This window comes from Crassostrea angulata, chromosome 4, assembly GCF_025612915.1.
Source record: "Crassostrea angulata isolate pt1a10 chromosome 4, ASM2561291v2, whole genome shotgun sequence".
NCBI lineage: Eukaryota > Metazoa > Mollusca > Bivalvia > Ostreida > Ostreidae > Magallana > Magallana angulata.
The window spans coordinates 17,547,286-17,562,716 of record NC_069114.1 but is presented as its reverse complement, the minus strand read 5'-3'; the positions used below and the strand labels follow the sequence as shown (position 1 = coordinate 17,562,716).

General features: G+C 32.5%; 1 protein-coding gene across 10 annotated transcripts in view; it reads right to left on the bottom strand.

Annotated features, from left to right (window-relative positions):
* Positions 1–15,431, bottom strand: part of LOC128181910 (nuclear hormone receptor HR96-like) — a 99,784-nt gene that overhangs the window by 11,298 nt on the left and 73,055 nt on the right. For 9 of the 10 annotated variants that reach the window (XM_052850479.1, XM_052850485.1, XM_052850482.1 and 6 more), the window contains one exon: positions 666–839. In XM_052850479.1, coding sequence (XP_052706439.1) covers positions 666–839 — 174 coding nt within the window. Of the gene's footprint in view, positions 1–665; positions 840–5,836; positions 7,387–15,431 lie in introns of those variants that run through there. The other variant, XM_052850483.1, reaches the window with a different exon arrangement.

Below are 15,431 nucleotides of genomic sequence, written 5' to 3'. Positions count from 1 at the left end.
ATTCATTCACTTAAGTTGTGTGACAATAATTTGATCAAGAATCTAAAAACTACCGTTAATAATGTTAATTACAGCAAATTGATGCAATCTCCCATTAGAAAAAATACCAATTAACTAACTTAAAGTACAAAATGTGCACATAGATAAAAAAAAAAGAATATAATGCAGCTATTAATGACAGCTTTGGCCACATGCACCTATATACTCTTTGACCCATAAAACCATTAATATTACCATTCAGATACCGATATGTGTCAACCACAAGTTTTTATAACTGAAACTTAATTACGGTCACCATGGAAACAAAAGTTGGTCCATGTTTTAGCCCAGAATTAGCATAAATTCTCAATCTACGCATTAAAACTACCAGTCATAAATTGAAATATCAAAATGGAGCCTTCTTTTCTAGACACCTGAACAAATTTGCGAGACATTTTACTCATAGAATTTATAGAGCAAGAACAGCTGAAATATGTCCTATCTTTTTTTCTTTACATAAGAAGAAAAAAAAAATCTTAATTACAGAGAATATTTTATCTTGAATGAAACTCATAATACACGAATTAAAAAGCAAACCTATTTTTCAATTTTTCAAATCAAATCCCATTATAATTAAGGGAGCTGAGACCTAATGGCATATTTTTGGTTTCTATATACATAATTACCTTTGTTTTCAAGGCATTTCTTCTGAAGAATGCCTTACAAGATTCACAGGTGATGGCATCAAAGTTGTAACCCAGGGCCTTATCCCCACAAACTCCACAAACAAGCTGGGTGCCGTCTTTTGGTTTGGGCCGCCTTTTCTGTTCTCTTTTAGATGCAGCATCTCTTCCATAATACTGCAAATAAAGACAATTTTATAATTAATTCTAACATAGGTGACACCTACTAATTAACCTGTAGTGAGTGCATAAAATTTACCATACATCCCCCCCCCCCTTTCCTCCTCAACACAAATAAAACAATTTCGTGATCAAGGAATTTTAAAAGAATGCATATATAAATAGGTCAAAGATGCACATTTTAGAGCAAGTCCTTATAAGGAATATAATTTAAATCACATGTTCTAAAATGAAAAAAAATTGTGTTTATATTTTCTTTTTACATTATCTATTCTTTTGGAATTATCACAGAGTACATAAAATCACAACTGATTTAAACTGGATTAATTGATTTTAATCTTTTGACATAAATAGAAAAATATTGCATAATCTCAGATTTAATGAATTAGCAATATCATTGTATACCGGTCTACAGTTAGTATGTATGTCTGCACCTCAGTTACCCAAGTCTAATCCTCTAATCTGGTTTAAAGCTTTAAAGCTGATCATTTTGCTTCTTTAAAATCATATATATGTTATTCAACAAAGAATGGTGCTTTCAAGCAAATAATTCAAATGAAAATAATTTCAACTGAAAGTAAAGTATCGGTATTAAAAAGAAAAAAAAAACCTTGAAGATTATGAACAACACAATAAATGAGGTCAGTTTGATTCCTCAGTAACTTGGAGGTCGTTACTCTAGAGCAGTCATCTGACTCATAAAATCAAATCAGCTAGCTTAATACCAATAAATGATCAATGGGGGACTGTAAAAATGTTAATGTATAAATAATCAATCTTTGAAGAAAAATAAGCTGCTTTTTTTTTTAGATTTAGGGTACATGTGATTTAACTGACCAGCTAGGGTGCATGAATATTGTAAGTGATTTAAGGGCAATTAACGCAACATTTACAGAAATGCTAATAAAGTCTACTTCACACAACAGATCCCATCAAGACAAATAAACCCAAATACTAATTTAGTTGATTACCTTGGTTTAATTTCATTGAAATGATAAAAAAAATTGCATGTAAGTTCGTATTTTTTTTTTACAGATGAAGATTGACTCATGATAGATATTATTTTTTGTATTCATAAATAATATTTTAAAAGTGCTGCATGGATTCGATCTTAATTATTAGTTTTAAAAATCTGACTTTCGAAGTTGTGCAGTTAATACTTATGGACCAAAATGTGACTTATTGCACATACATCCCTGTCAACTTGTTTACATTAGGTTGAGGATGAAGCTCACAATAGGATCATTCTAATGATATACCACAAACAATTAACAGAGGTTCTTACAGCACTAAACAGGTTGTAAGGTGACGAAACAAAACCACAGACAAACATCATTACATAAGATCCGAACTTAAACCAACAAAAACAACCGTGACATTTATTCTGTTGATCATAAAGGCAATGCAAGTTCTAGACACAAATACAACGTACCAACAACTACTGGTATTTACGGGTTATTACTGCCGTGAGCACGAGTTAATATGATCTATAATACATGTATATGCTGCCTGGTAATAAATCTTGCACAAGAGCAAAAGATATTTATCGCTCAAAACTATCCATCCATTCCCCCCCCCCCCCTCCCCCAAAGTAAAATATCAATCTACAATTAAACAAATATAAAAACAATAGTATTTTTTGAAATTTCATTTTAATCTACATATTTCTGCTTCTCAAATTTCTTGATGGTCTTAAATTTGGCATCATTTATCATACAATCCCTCTTTGCTACTTGTTAAGACTTGGATATTTAGTCATGGGAGAGTTGGGCTTGACCTAAGTCGATTTTTTCAATCATTGACCCTATTCATACGAGTATCCAATAAAGCTCAATAAAAGACCATTCACTTTAACCAACACAAAGGGTGGAGCGTCGCAATCAAATAAAGCAGTCCACAAATATTGACACCAGCAAAAATAAGACTCAGAAACAGATCAATCTCGCCATGAAAATGATGAAACGAAAATATTGACAGGCATTGGCCCTACATTTGGTTATCCAAGGTGTAAGCTGCCTTGTTTGTACCTTTAATGTATAAAGTCAAAAATACGGTTTTACATGTATGTAGTGACATCAAGTGCATGTGTACTTCAGGTTTACCACAAAATGGTTGGAAAACAACATCCAATGTACAAATTTGCATTTTGATTAGGAGAGCTTAAATAATATATACACCAATTTATCAATATAACGGTAAAAACTGACACCACTATAGCAAAATAAAATGCGTCCCGACTGTCAAAAGTAAAACCCAGTTGGCAGTTGAGTTCTTTGTATGGTGCCACAATGGCGAAAAAGAAATTTTAAACCTTGCTTATTTTTTAAACCCTTCAAACATTCAATGTCTCTAGTAAGTCCACGCAACAGATCTAAACACGACCTGTGGTTACCCAACGAGCAGTTCCGTTGATCGTGATGGCGGCACACTGGAGATGGTTGACCAATAAACATACTGGGGTTAAGAAATTAGAACACACTGAAATAACCTTTACATAATCTGATACACTTGACGCCCCTCTCCCTCTACGGTTCATCTCACATGTACCCATTAATACCCAGCCATTTGGGGGATAAGGGGGATTCCAGCATGGAGAATTAAGATGAAAGCTTAATGTTGTCATGCATGTGTGACTTAATAATATGTATAAGATAACTGCATTTTGAATTTTTGGTAAAAATGAATCTGACTAATTAGTTAAAAATGAATTAGAGATCGTAGAAATATTAACTAGGATTAAAACTGTAATTGGCTAATAAATAATGATATCTGCCTCATTCTGCAGAAAGGAAAATTTAAAATATATATATTATTTATATAAACTGGTGTTTATATCTCCTAATTTTATAACCACGCAAGCCAATGTACTTATATTCTTATATTTGTGTAAACTTAAGGAAATCTTTCTATAATGTTATAAAAATACCCATGGCATGTATAAACATTGATAATCGGAATGTATCAATCTCAGAGTCATGGTCAATGTTAAATTTTAATGACCTGAAGAAATGTTATAATTAATAAGTTTTTCCTTCATAGATATACATTTGTACCCAATGAAGCCATTCTCTTTAAACTGTACATACATGTGTATACACTTGTACACTTTTGTGACCATACTTGGACTAAAATCTACTTCATATTATGTACCAAATCTCAATATTTTACCTGGCAGGAACATTATACAGTTTCATATATACCACCCTTTCCATTATGGCAATTTCATAAATTTATAAGCATGAAATTCACACTTGAATTTTTTCTGTAATAAAATATATCCGATACGCAATCTAATAAATTCACATTATTACTCTGACCTATTTATTACAATTTTTTGTTGTTTTTTTCTTGCCGCGGGGGTTTTCGCTTCTTTAAATTATGCAGATTGAATAAAAAAGAAATGGATCAAAATAGTATTTCCGATTGTATCAAAAACTTACATTAATATATTCTCTGTCACAGTTCAGTGTTATATTTTGCAGGATTTTTATTTCGGATTTCCGAGTTTGATAATTAATACCTGTAAAGGCATTTTAACAAACCCGAAGGAAATACACTGATAGAGTTCTAACGAGTCTCAAGCCGCCTTTCCTTAATAACTATTAAGGGTCCATTTTTTTTTTACCATTCTTGAGAATAAACACAATGTGCATTTATTTATGAGAATAAATGATCGTACTATGAAACTAGCATAGATGGTCTGAGGCTATTGTATATAGTGACCTTCATTTTTTAAAATAAAATCTAACATGTAGCAATGAAAGTTAACACTGAGCGATATAATTAACAAAAAAATAATTCAATATAAATATGTCTATTATCTCATATGTCAAAAAATTGAAATCATGTATCAATTAATTGGTTTAATCATATATTAATTTAAAATAAATGTTAAATAAATGTAATAAATAATAGTTCAGTGAAAACTATGTTTATTATTCACCAGGGAAAACGTTGTGTGTAGTTGAATGCCTTTAAACTGTAAGCAAATGGTAATTTCCCATTTAGGCTGACCTCTGTCTATTTCAGTTTGCAAAGTACAAGCAGGAAATCAATAAGAGAAAACAAAATCAATACCATATGTATTCTAGTTTGTGCATGCAGTATATACTGGTGTGTGTGTGTGTGTGTGTGTGACGATATCAATTTTCACAGTATCTATAGCTTGCGTTGACAGGATTTTTAAATACTTATTTGTTAAATAAATCCAATTTTTATGAAGCCGAGTATGTGTCCCTAATTGAACACAAATTTTAAAGCAGACCAATATACAAAAAAAGGAAAACCGAGAGTAGTAAAATAAAATGCAGTGTTTCAAAACAAAATAATTTTAATCTGTCTGCCATTATTGCCTCAGAATATTTTGATTTTGAGGGTTTATCTTTATTGCTAGAAGTGAACATTTTAAATCATTTGCAAAACTTCTACATAAAATTTTGGTAGGGTGTTTTCTTAATTTGAAATAATCCACAGAAAAAAAAACTTTAAATACATTTGAGCCTACAGATTTGTTGATGACAATTTAGCATTAATTCCTCAGGATCAGCAAGTAAAATATTTAGGTAGATTAAGTTTAAATAGTTGCATACCCAATGGGAATATTCTCTGATCAGATAAGAACGATGAACCTCACTGTTTTTGGAACCTTTTGTACTCTAATAAGATTAAGATTAAAAGAGTAAATGAACCTTTCTCACTGATCGTCATTTACAAAATCACAAACAAATTCTAAACAGGTTCACATAGGTCAAGCAAATTCATATTCTATATCTCCTGAGATCATTGTATCAAACTAATCCCAATATATAGATGGAAAGTAACAATTTCCTATACACACCAAAAAACTGAGATATATAAATAAGACGGCTATAAAGCACTTAAGAGTTGGATGTATAATGAACATTATTATTGCTTAGTTGATACCTGTACATGTAGTATCAAGAGCCATCAGTGGCATGCATATAAATGTGACCGTTTGACCTAGTTTGACCCACCTCTGAGGAGTCACAATCCATGTAAGTGTCCCCTGTGGTCGAGACCTGCATCGGTTCTTCAAAGCTTGTGTCCATGCTCTCCCGGGGTTGAGGGGGCAAGGAATGGGGAGGAGAAATCATGGGGGGACCTCCCATGTTTGGAAAACCCCCCTGATGAACCGAATTGATTGGATTGTGGGGGTTATACAACCAATCTTGAAAATCATCGTATATTACGTTATTCATGGCCGTTTTTTTTCTTTCTTAGTATCCAAACTATCCTAATGTCATTCCAATTCAATGGCAGATATATTATCAACACATTTGCTGCACATCCACAGATAAAAAATTTTTTCTCTATCTCTCAAATCCTCAGGCTGGTAAATATTTCCCAGACAAAACACTTTAAATCGAATTACACAAACAACACTTAACCACGATTAGATCATTGAACAACACAGCACACGCCAAAGTAGCACACTCGTATTTTTAACCCTCACAGTTACTAGCATTCTTGGGATCTATATTATCCAACGTGTGTGCGTAATATGTCATAAACTGTTATTGTCAAAGGCGAGAGAATAGGAGAGGCACTACAACAAAACCATATATATAAATATCGCTCCTCCCGTCGTTCAAGTAAATTATGCACACTCCATTCCAGGTAGAGAATACTTGTCTAATGTTGAGACAGGCAGCTATAGCTGACCTCAAGTCCAATATCAATGAAGCGGTGACCCTAGGGTATGTTTACAGGTTATTATATCCAGAGACAACAACACACTAGCACACCGACCTACGGAGGCCTTGTATATAACTGGTGGTGTTCAGAATTGTATCACTGTACGTAATATCCCAGGAAAAGGGCCCGTGATATGCAATATCCTGCCTTGCTGTGCTGAAAACCTAGTCAGTCAGCTCACAGTGCTGCACTGGTAATACCGTGTCAGGTGTTCAAATTTCAACACAGGCTGGTTTTATCTCAGCCCAGACCCACTATCTATATGTGATTCCTCCGCACAAGGTCATCTGAGGCAATACAGGGAAAATACCACTGTCTCTGACACGGGCCTTGTACAGCAATTAAATTCCCCTCAATATTTTTGTGCGATTATATTTAAAAGAAAAAACTTCTTTCAGTATTACGCTCCAACAGCCACCAATGTCTGAACACATAAATGGCTTCTTTTAAATGCCTAAATATATGCCATAAACAGAATTAAGGGGCGAAAATATTCCTGCCTCGATCACACAAAACCACACTCTTCTAAAACACTGCCAAAAACAAAAGACGTCTATACAGCTTAGTGGCTGCTCCGATTTCAATCAGAAAAAAGCGGAGCAGTTTGTTAAATTAGTCCGTGCTTTAACAGTTCACTGAGCAAACACAGAAAAGTCAGGTAAATAGATATGGGAGTAGGTATGAAATCACAGTGGAGAAACAAATAAGTTTCCAACTCCACTTGTAACCTGCTCTGTAAACACGTGTTCTTCACGTCATCAGAAAGCCATTTTTAAAACATTCCATAACCCGACTCCTCTTGTATCAAACACACACTGACATAATTCTCTAGCTTAGTTCCACAGGCTTGAACGCTACACGTGAATGGGGAAGCTAGTCGATAGACAATAGAAAAAATTGATCTTTTGTCCCAGTTCTAAAATGAAGAAGAAAAAAAATAATAGCAGACACCTATAGATCCAGCTATTATCTTGTAGGATTTTCTTTTTGTCTGCAATGCAACATTACGGAACTAAACGGTATTTTAAACTGTTAACGAAAAAATTAAGCACGACGCTTCGAGCCATATCTTGCGTATTAAAAAAAAATCACGTCATCTGTAAGCTTTTAACTGAATAAGATAGGAGTCCTGTCAACGCAAAGATGAATTTACAGGGTCAGACTGTCACAACTTGTTCTCAGAAGCTCCTTCATTAACATTGCGAATTTTCTATGTACATTCTAATTAAGAAAGCCTTATTTCTTTTATAGTAAGAAACCAGCTACACCAAATGCATGCTAATGTTTGAATTTCTAATGAATATATTTATTCAATTTGACATTTCACTCAGTCACAATGAATCTCCCCCAGAATAAAATTCTCCTCATTATATGCCTTCCATTATTATAAAATAATGAGAAATAAAGTTGAATGCTTCAAATTATCTTTTGATTTCTTTGGTGTGAGAATTCCTATTTATTTTTCGGGGGTAATAAATCATTTAAGTTTACAGTTACTTGGATTTTTCTGACGTATGAGGTTAGTTTTCATGAAGTCAATGTCATTTTTACTGAATTCTTTTTAACTTTTTGTAGCTTTTTTTTTTTTTATTTCCTTTATAAATATTAATGAAAAATTGTCCCGATCAATACCTATGAATGTTGTGAGAATTTTTTCTTCATAAATTTGATTATGTTCATTAACCTTGCTAGAGTTGTCCACCTTTTTGACACTAAATAATTTGTATAACTGAGAAAGAATTAAAAAATCAATTATAACAGCCTCAGTGATCAACTTTTAGAATAATAAACCGTACATAGTAGTTTCTTTATTCACACTTAATGAATATACAAGAAAAATTAACAATCATGTTAATAAAATATTCAATTTCATTCAGCATTTTAAAAGACACTATATATTGAGCATTAAAAATTCCAAGATACTGAAATCTATGTCTTAATTAACATACTTAAGTATTTCAATAAATAAATCTTTTTTGTCAACAGTTATTTAGAAATGCTTGATTTATGATAAAGTATTAAAATAGTTTACTCTAATTTTGTGTCATTATGTACCAACTAATTAAATTGTGCAATATATATATATGATATTAAAATAGCGTTGTACATATATAAAAAAAATAAATAAATTTCACATTATAAGTGAATGTCGACATATATTTGGAATCACAAACTGCATAAACCACAGTTAGTGATTCCAAATATGTTTGGAATATATGTTTGTGATTATTGTGGCTGGATTGCACCAGTTTATAACTCTGCTATAAATATACATTCACAAATATATAAACTCAGATCATTGTTGACCCTAAATATCAAGGAATAATAGCTTCCTATAATTCGTAATGGGATATGTTGATCTTGCAATTTCTCCACATATCAATTGACCTAATAATTCAAAGAATCTTCCCCCCCTCGCTCTCTCTCTTGAAGCGCATATATGCAAAGGAAGTCAGTATCTCTTCGTTTGGATAGAAGGAATTACAATTTTAGATTAAATGCACCTGCACACACTAAAAATATTTGATAAAGCTAAAAGATGTTAATTCATTAGTTTATCAAATGGAATCTCTTGGCAGCAAGACAGCAAATTGTATAACACCAGAGGAACAATCCCCCCTTCATAGAAATGCCTCTCTCTTTATTTCATATATATACCATCAATGGTTTTGATCACTGTTATATAAAAAAAAACCATCAAAAAAACACATATATATACACATAAATCAGCTTCAGGAAGGCCTCTACTATTGATCATTTTAGTTTTTGATTCCAGGGAGTTTACATCAAATCTATCATGCAAGTATTTTGATACAATGATCGAGCCCCCATACTTCATCAAACCTTCAATTTATACTGTTCGAATGTACATACTCTTGATTGCTTGTCTGACTTGCAATTAAGGCCTGAAAGTTGCCCATGCATTGCCCCATAGTTCAAAGTAAAAGAGCATTGTAGGAATTTTTATTGATAATAGATGTTTATATTTGCTGCTGAAATGTGGTGAAATGTAATAAAATCAACATTTCCTGTGGTATTATTTGATGTAACCTGATTAATGCTGAATTTTAATATTAATATAGCATCATCACTACAGTAACAATTAATTTATCAAGAAGAGAAAAAAAAATATTAATATAGATTATTAATTAAACACATCAAATTGACCTTCTCCTACTGTTTTTAATTTAAGTACCTTATATAATATTGTGGGTTGTAATTTCAGATCATATCAAACAATAAACATATTACTTACAATTCTTTTAAATTGATAATTTGATAAACATATCCTGGCTTTTATTAATCAATATGCCAAATGTATATGATTCACTCATTGATAAGTTATAAATCAAGCTGATTAGGTTTAAGAAGGCTGGATGGTCTTGGTCATTCTTATAGGTTATATCTACCTCCTTATGTAGAAGAGCTCTGTATAAAGATATTGTAAAATGCCCAGATTTCAAAGCTAAAATATTTGGTGTTTTTTTTTCTTCTGAATGTTGGTTCATATGCCCCAAAAATATCGATCATGTCAAAGTTTAAAGGCAGACCTGATGGTTAAACTGCTGACCATCCAGCCTCCTTAAGGGCCGCACATGATATATTATTTTAAAAAGCATGCAGAATTATTTTCTACATTTTGGGTGCAAAAATACCAGCCTGCAAATTTTTACTTCTTTAAATATCCCAACAAGCTCTGCTTTGACAACTGGATTTACATCTTACATTTTAGTGATAAAACATTATTCAGAAATAGAAAATTTAAGAATTGTTGTCAATTTTTTCTTTACATTTAATGTTCCAATACACCCACATGGCGCCAAACATCTTTTTATCCCAATTCAATGGACTTTAAATCATTAGTTATTTCAAATTGAGCATCTTTTTGACAAACCATGAATAGAAATTTTCAATTTTTGGGCCAACTGACTTGCAAGATAAGAAATGGTTCAGAAAATAGGCCATTCGGACCAAAAATTTAGTATTAAGGAGGGTTAGGAAATTCTACAGATGAAGATATTGATTGTATTAGATAGCTCCAATTTCACTGATGTGCACATTGATCAGTTAATCGTATAAATGATAGCTCAGGACTTTGATATACATATATAATTCATTTTTAATTCTCTTAGTTATAACTTTGGATAAGTCATCTGCAAGAAGAGCTTCTGAAACTATTAATTTGCAATTTAATTTTTAATTACCTAATAACACTTCTAGACTGGTCTTCTGATATGTTTTAGGGTAAAACAAAAATATTCATTTGTGGTCAAAAGTTATTTACCCCCCCCCCCCCCCCCCAAAAAAAAATCCTCCAAAAAAGAGCAAAAGTATTTAATCGGTTACATTGGGGAAATCAATGGGTGCGAAAATGAAAATTAAAGGATTCATATTTTAATCTTTTAATTTTTGTTCTTTGTATCTGCAGAGATGGGTACTAATATTAGTAAATGGCAAGTACAGGTTTGCGAGAGTCTGCAGTATACAGACGCATCATAAAAATTGTCATTATTATGCAACAACTGATGTCTGGCGGAATTTGGGAAATTAAAAGATATATAGGCAGAGGATCATCCTCCTCAGGAAACAAATAACCATCCCCCTGGTGCTGGGGCTTGACTTCTGAGGCATCCTTAGTTAGATGAGTAAATGCAGGTTTTCCTGTTGTGAATGTTCTGCCTTGTAATTTCTTAAGTAGATCAAGGCTGCAAAAAACATTTTTTGTATTCTTTTAGCTCTCCGAGAGCTTGTCATTTCAATTCTTCCGATAACAATTCAGTCGAGAGTGCCTCTGCTACCTCCAGCGGAGTCTGAGGGCAGAAATTCCACAATCGGTGCATGGTTAACGGAGAAGGTATATAGGGACTCGGGGTTATGGTACTCTCGGACAATAAAAAGACATTTGTGGGGATAGAGGTTAAATATCACACGTTCAAAAACAATTTTTTTTGTTTGTTTCATTGTCGGATTAACTTGAATGAGAGACTCTTAGACCTTATTACTACAGCACATGCAGATGCATCATAAATGGAACAGCATGGGAGAATAACAAAACAAGTAGCAGAGTGGCAACTCAGTTCTATACTCTTATAAAAAATATGCACTACTTCACTTTACAGCATAATTAACTTAAGTGTGTATATAAGCCATACAAACCAAGATGGCTGGGCTTCATACACCAACTGCAATTAATGTAATGACTCTTGAATCCTTTCAAAAAAAAGGTTAGACTTTTTTCCCCCAACAATGCATGACTGGTTTCCATTTAGCTGCAATAATGTAGCCCTCTCCGATTTTTTATATCTGATGTTTACTGGAGAGGGCTACAATTCCACAGGATCTCCGTAATGGTGCAAAATTAATTTTTTAATGCGACTGACTTCGGTCTGAAAAGATCGATTTTATAATAGACCTCCTTTAGATAAAATGATTTTTTAATTCAGGTTGAACAAAGTAACCGTATATAAATCAAAACCAGATAAAACACATCAGCATGTTTACCAGTCGTCTTTTTCAGCAGCCATGACAGTTCTCGCGTGATTTTATGGGATTTACGCTTGGAGTTTTGATGGGCTTGATAACGTGAATGTCAGTGTAAATAATCGATCTTACCTCGTTCTATCACTAAAATATCATTTAAGGAAATGGTATATAATGGAAAATTCATATTTACCGCGTTAATTATGTTTATAATAGGGGAATTCCTATATTCAGTTCAAGATCCGCTCCTGAATTCTCATTGGCTGTCCAAAAATAAGACCGGTCAAGGTCAGTAAACATGGCGGACAAATTCAACTTGTGTTGTTGACATACACGAAAAATAACCGATATATGGACTATGCTTGATATTTTTGGATTAATTTATGCCATAGACATCTACAATGTTTGAGTTCAGGTAAGAAATGCAAATGTTATTGTCATTTATATACGATTTGAGACGAAATTGTTGCGGGAGTGAATCACTCACGCACTTGCACCATTACGGAGATCCTATGGAGTTGTAGCCCTCTCCCAAAAAAAAAAAAAAAAAAAAAAAAACGGGAGAGGGCTACATTATTGCAGCTAGTTTCCATTCATCTACGATGAAGATGCACCGAGATCTCTTCTTGATTCAATTCAAAATTCATCCTGCCCTCGGTTCAGACTCATCTAGCCCGGTCATACTAAAACACGCCTGCCGACGCCTGCCGGGGAAAACACGCCTGCCGAGAGAAAACCGCACGCCTGCCGTTTACCTGATGGATTATTTTAATATTTTCTTCGATATTTTATTTAACTTAACTAAATTAAGTATCATAATAACAAAAAGTTGACTTTATATTGATTATTTAGCACAAAATTAGCAAAAATGTTTAATGTTGGTAAAGATAGATAACTCTTACGTAGAATTCATACGCCTGCCGAGGAAATCTAGACGCCTGCCGTTTATTTGATGGATTATTTTACTTTTTTCTTTGATATTTTATTTCTTTTACTAAATAGATGATAATAGAAATCAAAAGTTGATTTTATATTAATTAATTAACACAAAATAAGTAAAAATCGGGTAAGCTGGTAGCTCTTACGAAGAAATCATACGCCTGCCAAGAAAATGTATACGCCTGCCGTTTATTTGATGGATTATTTTAATTATTTCTTTGATATTTTAGTTTACCTAGCTTAGTAATTGATAACAGAAATAACAACTTGACTTTAAAATCGTTAATTAACACAAAATTAGTAAAAATCGGTAAAATAGATAACTCTTACGCAGAATGCATACGCCTGCCGAGAAGAGTACACGCCTGCCTGTTATCTGATAGATAATTTTTTTTTTCTTGGATATTTTATGTTTCCTAACTAAATACAGGATCAAAGAAATAAAAGGTTATTTAGTATTCGCTGTTTAATGAAAAATAGTATTAAAAATGTTCAAAGTCTGTAAAGAAGACAAAGAGTTCTTACCCGAGGCTGCTTACGCCTGCCGAGACACTGAGTTGTAAGCCTGCTGATTTAATCGTTTATCCATGTCTTTTATTTTTATTTCTTGAAAAACTTCAGCTTTTTACATAGTTATCGTTATACTGTATTAGTGTTTTCATACCCTTATTCTTTTGTTGCAATTAATTAAACAGAAACTGTTTAAGATATATTACAAACTCGAATCAGGGACATCTGTACTGTTATATGTACATGACTTTTGTATGTCTCTGCTCGAATTTTAAGATTAAAGATGGTCTCTAGTTTTTCGAAGAACCCTTAAAATATGCATGTATTTTACGTATAATCAAAATATCTTATGTTATATATTCATACGATCTAAAAGTGGTGTCTGAAATAAGAAGGAAAGTATACTGATGTGAATATATATAATTAATGCACTGTTATACCAAGTTCAGAAATACGTATGGAGTCAAACTGTAAATACTGTGTTGGGTGAACATGTAAATACAAAATTCAAGACATGTAATCGAAATTAATATTTACACCAACTCAATCAATTCAAAAGATGCAATTCGACAATTTCATTTCTTTAGAGAAGTGGACTAGCATAACCTTTATCCGTGTATGAAGGCTATATAATGTATTTCTTAAACAAACAGGCTGGCGTACTTAAATTGTGTAAGCTTTCCAGATTTTATAAATATTTATGCTCCTAAATTATTAATTCTAGTAAATGTATATGGGGAAATGTTAGACTTTTTAAGCAAAGTGCATTTACATTTTCGTACACAATTAGTTCTGTACAATGTTCGTAACTGTTTACATCTTGAAAAACTTTTTCATCTCAAGACTTTCACTGCCTAGTTCACCAAACTATATCTAAATCTCTAGATTCTGATTCTGTTTCGCTGCGTTTTCAAAATCAAATATTACACAGGACATTCATAAGCCTGTAGCAAAATTTTACTTTGCATGATATCAGTGTAGCGGATAATTATTCCATTCAAGGGAAAGAGGGGTAGGGGGTATCAGTTTGAATATTTAAAAAAAAACCTGGCTTTTTCTAACAAGAAAATCTAACATAGACTCAATCATACCCCACTATAGACTTTTAAAACCCAATACACGCTTAACCTTCCAGTGATGACTTATTCTGTTCGTAGAAGTATAGAGCATGCAATTACCAAATCAAAGTAGAACTCTTTAGGTTGATTCAATATTCAACACAATCAATATACCGGTATAATTGTTACAGCTACATGTTCAGTATATGCTTTATTTTGAGGTTATCATTCAATATTAAGTTCGTTTAATTTTTCCAAGCTGATGAAAATGTGACCGGGTTAAAACTTTACGATTTATGGTCTCAGTTTTTAATGGAGAAAAAAAAAAGAACCCTGGTTTATTGATTAACGTTGTAAAGTGATTCAAATTATGTCAATATTCTTGGTTATAAGCCTGGACTGTCTCGTAAATAATAATGAATGATATTTTCCCCTACAAAATAAGTCTTGTTTTTCTGTGTATTTTATAAGCTTCTCGAAGATATATAGTAACACAAATGTTTCAATGTTTACGGCTATGAATGGACTATACACGTTTTATGAAGAGACGTAAGTCTGACCAATTAAAAACTGATGGCTTATTAATCAGAAATAGTTTTTTTTTATTAAGTGCTTGTACATGATATATACATATATAAGGATAAAATGGTAGTATTCTTCAATTTCATATAGATACATAAAAAATACAGATATAAGAGTCAGAAACCATGATATGGCGACCTTGCTCTATCAGTTGGAATAATTAAAGTGGACTGCAAGGTTTTAATAATACTTTTGGGTTAATAATTAGGTGCAAGTTCAAAGGCAATACATAGTATCTTAAGACATACTTAGGTAGATCGACTCGTTCATAACTATTTTTCTCAGTCACCTAAAACACACGAGA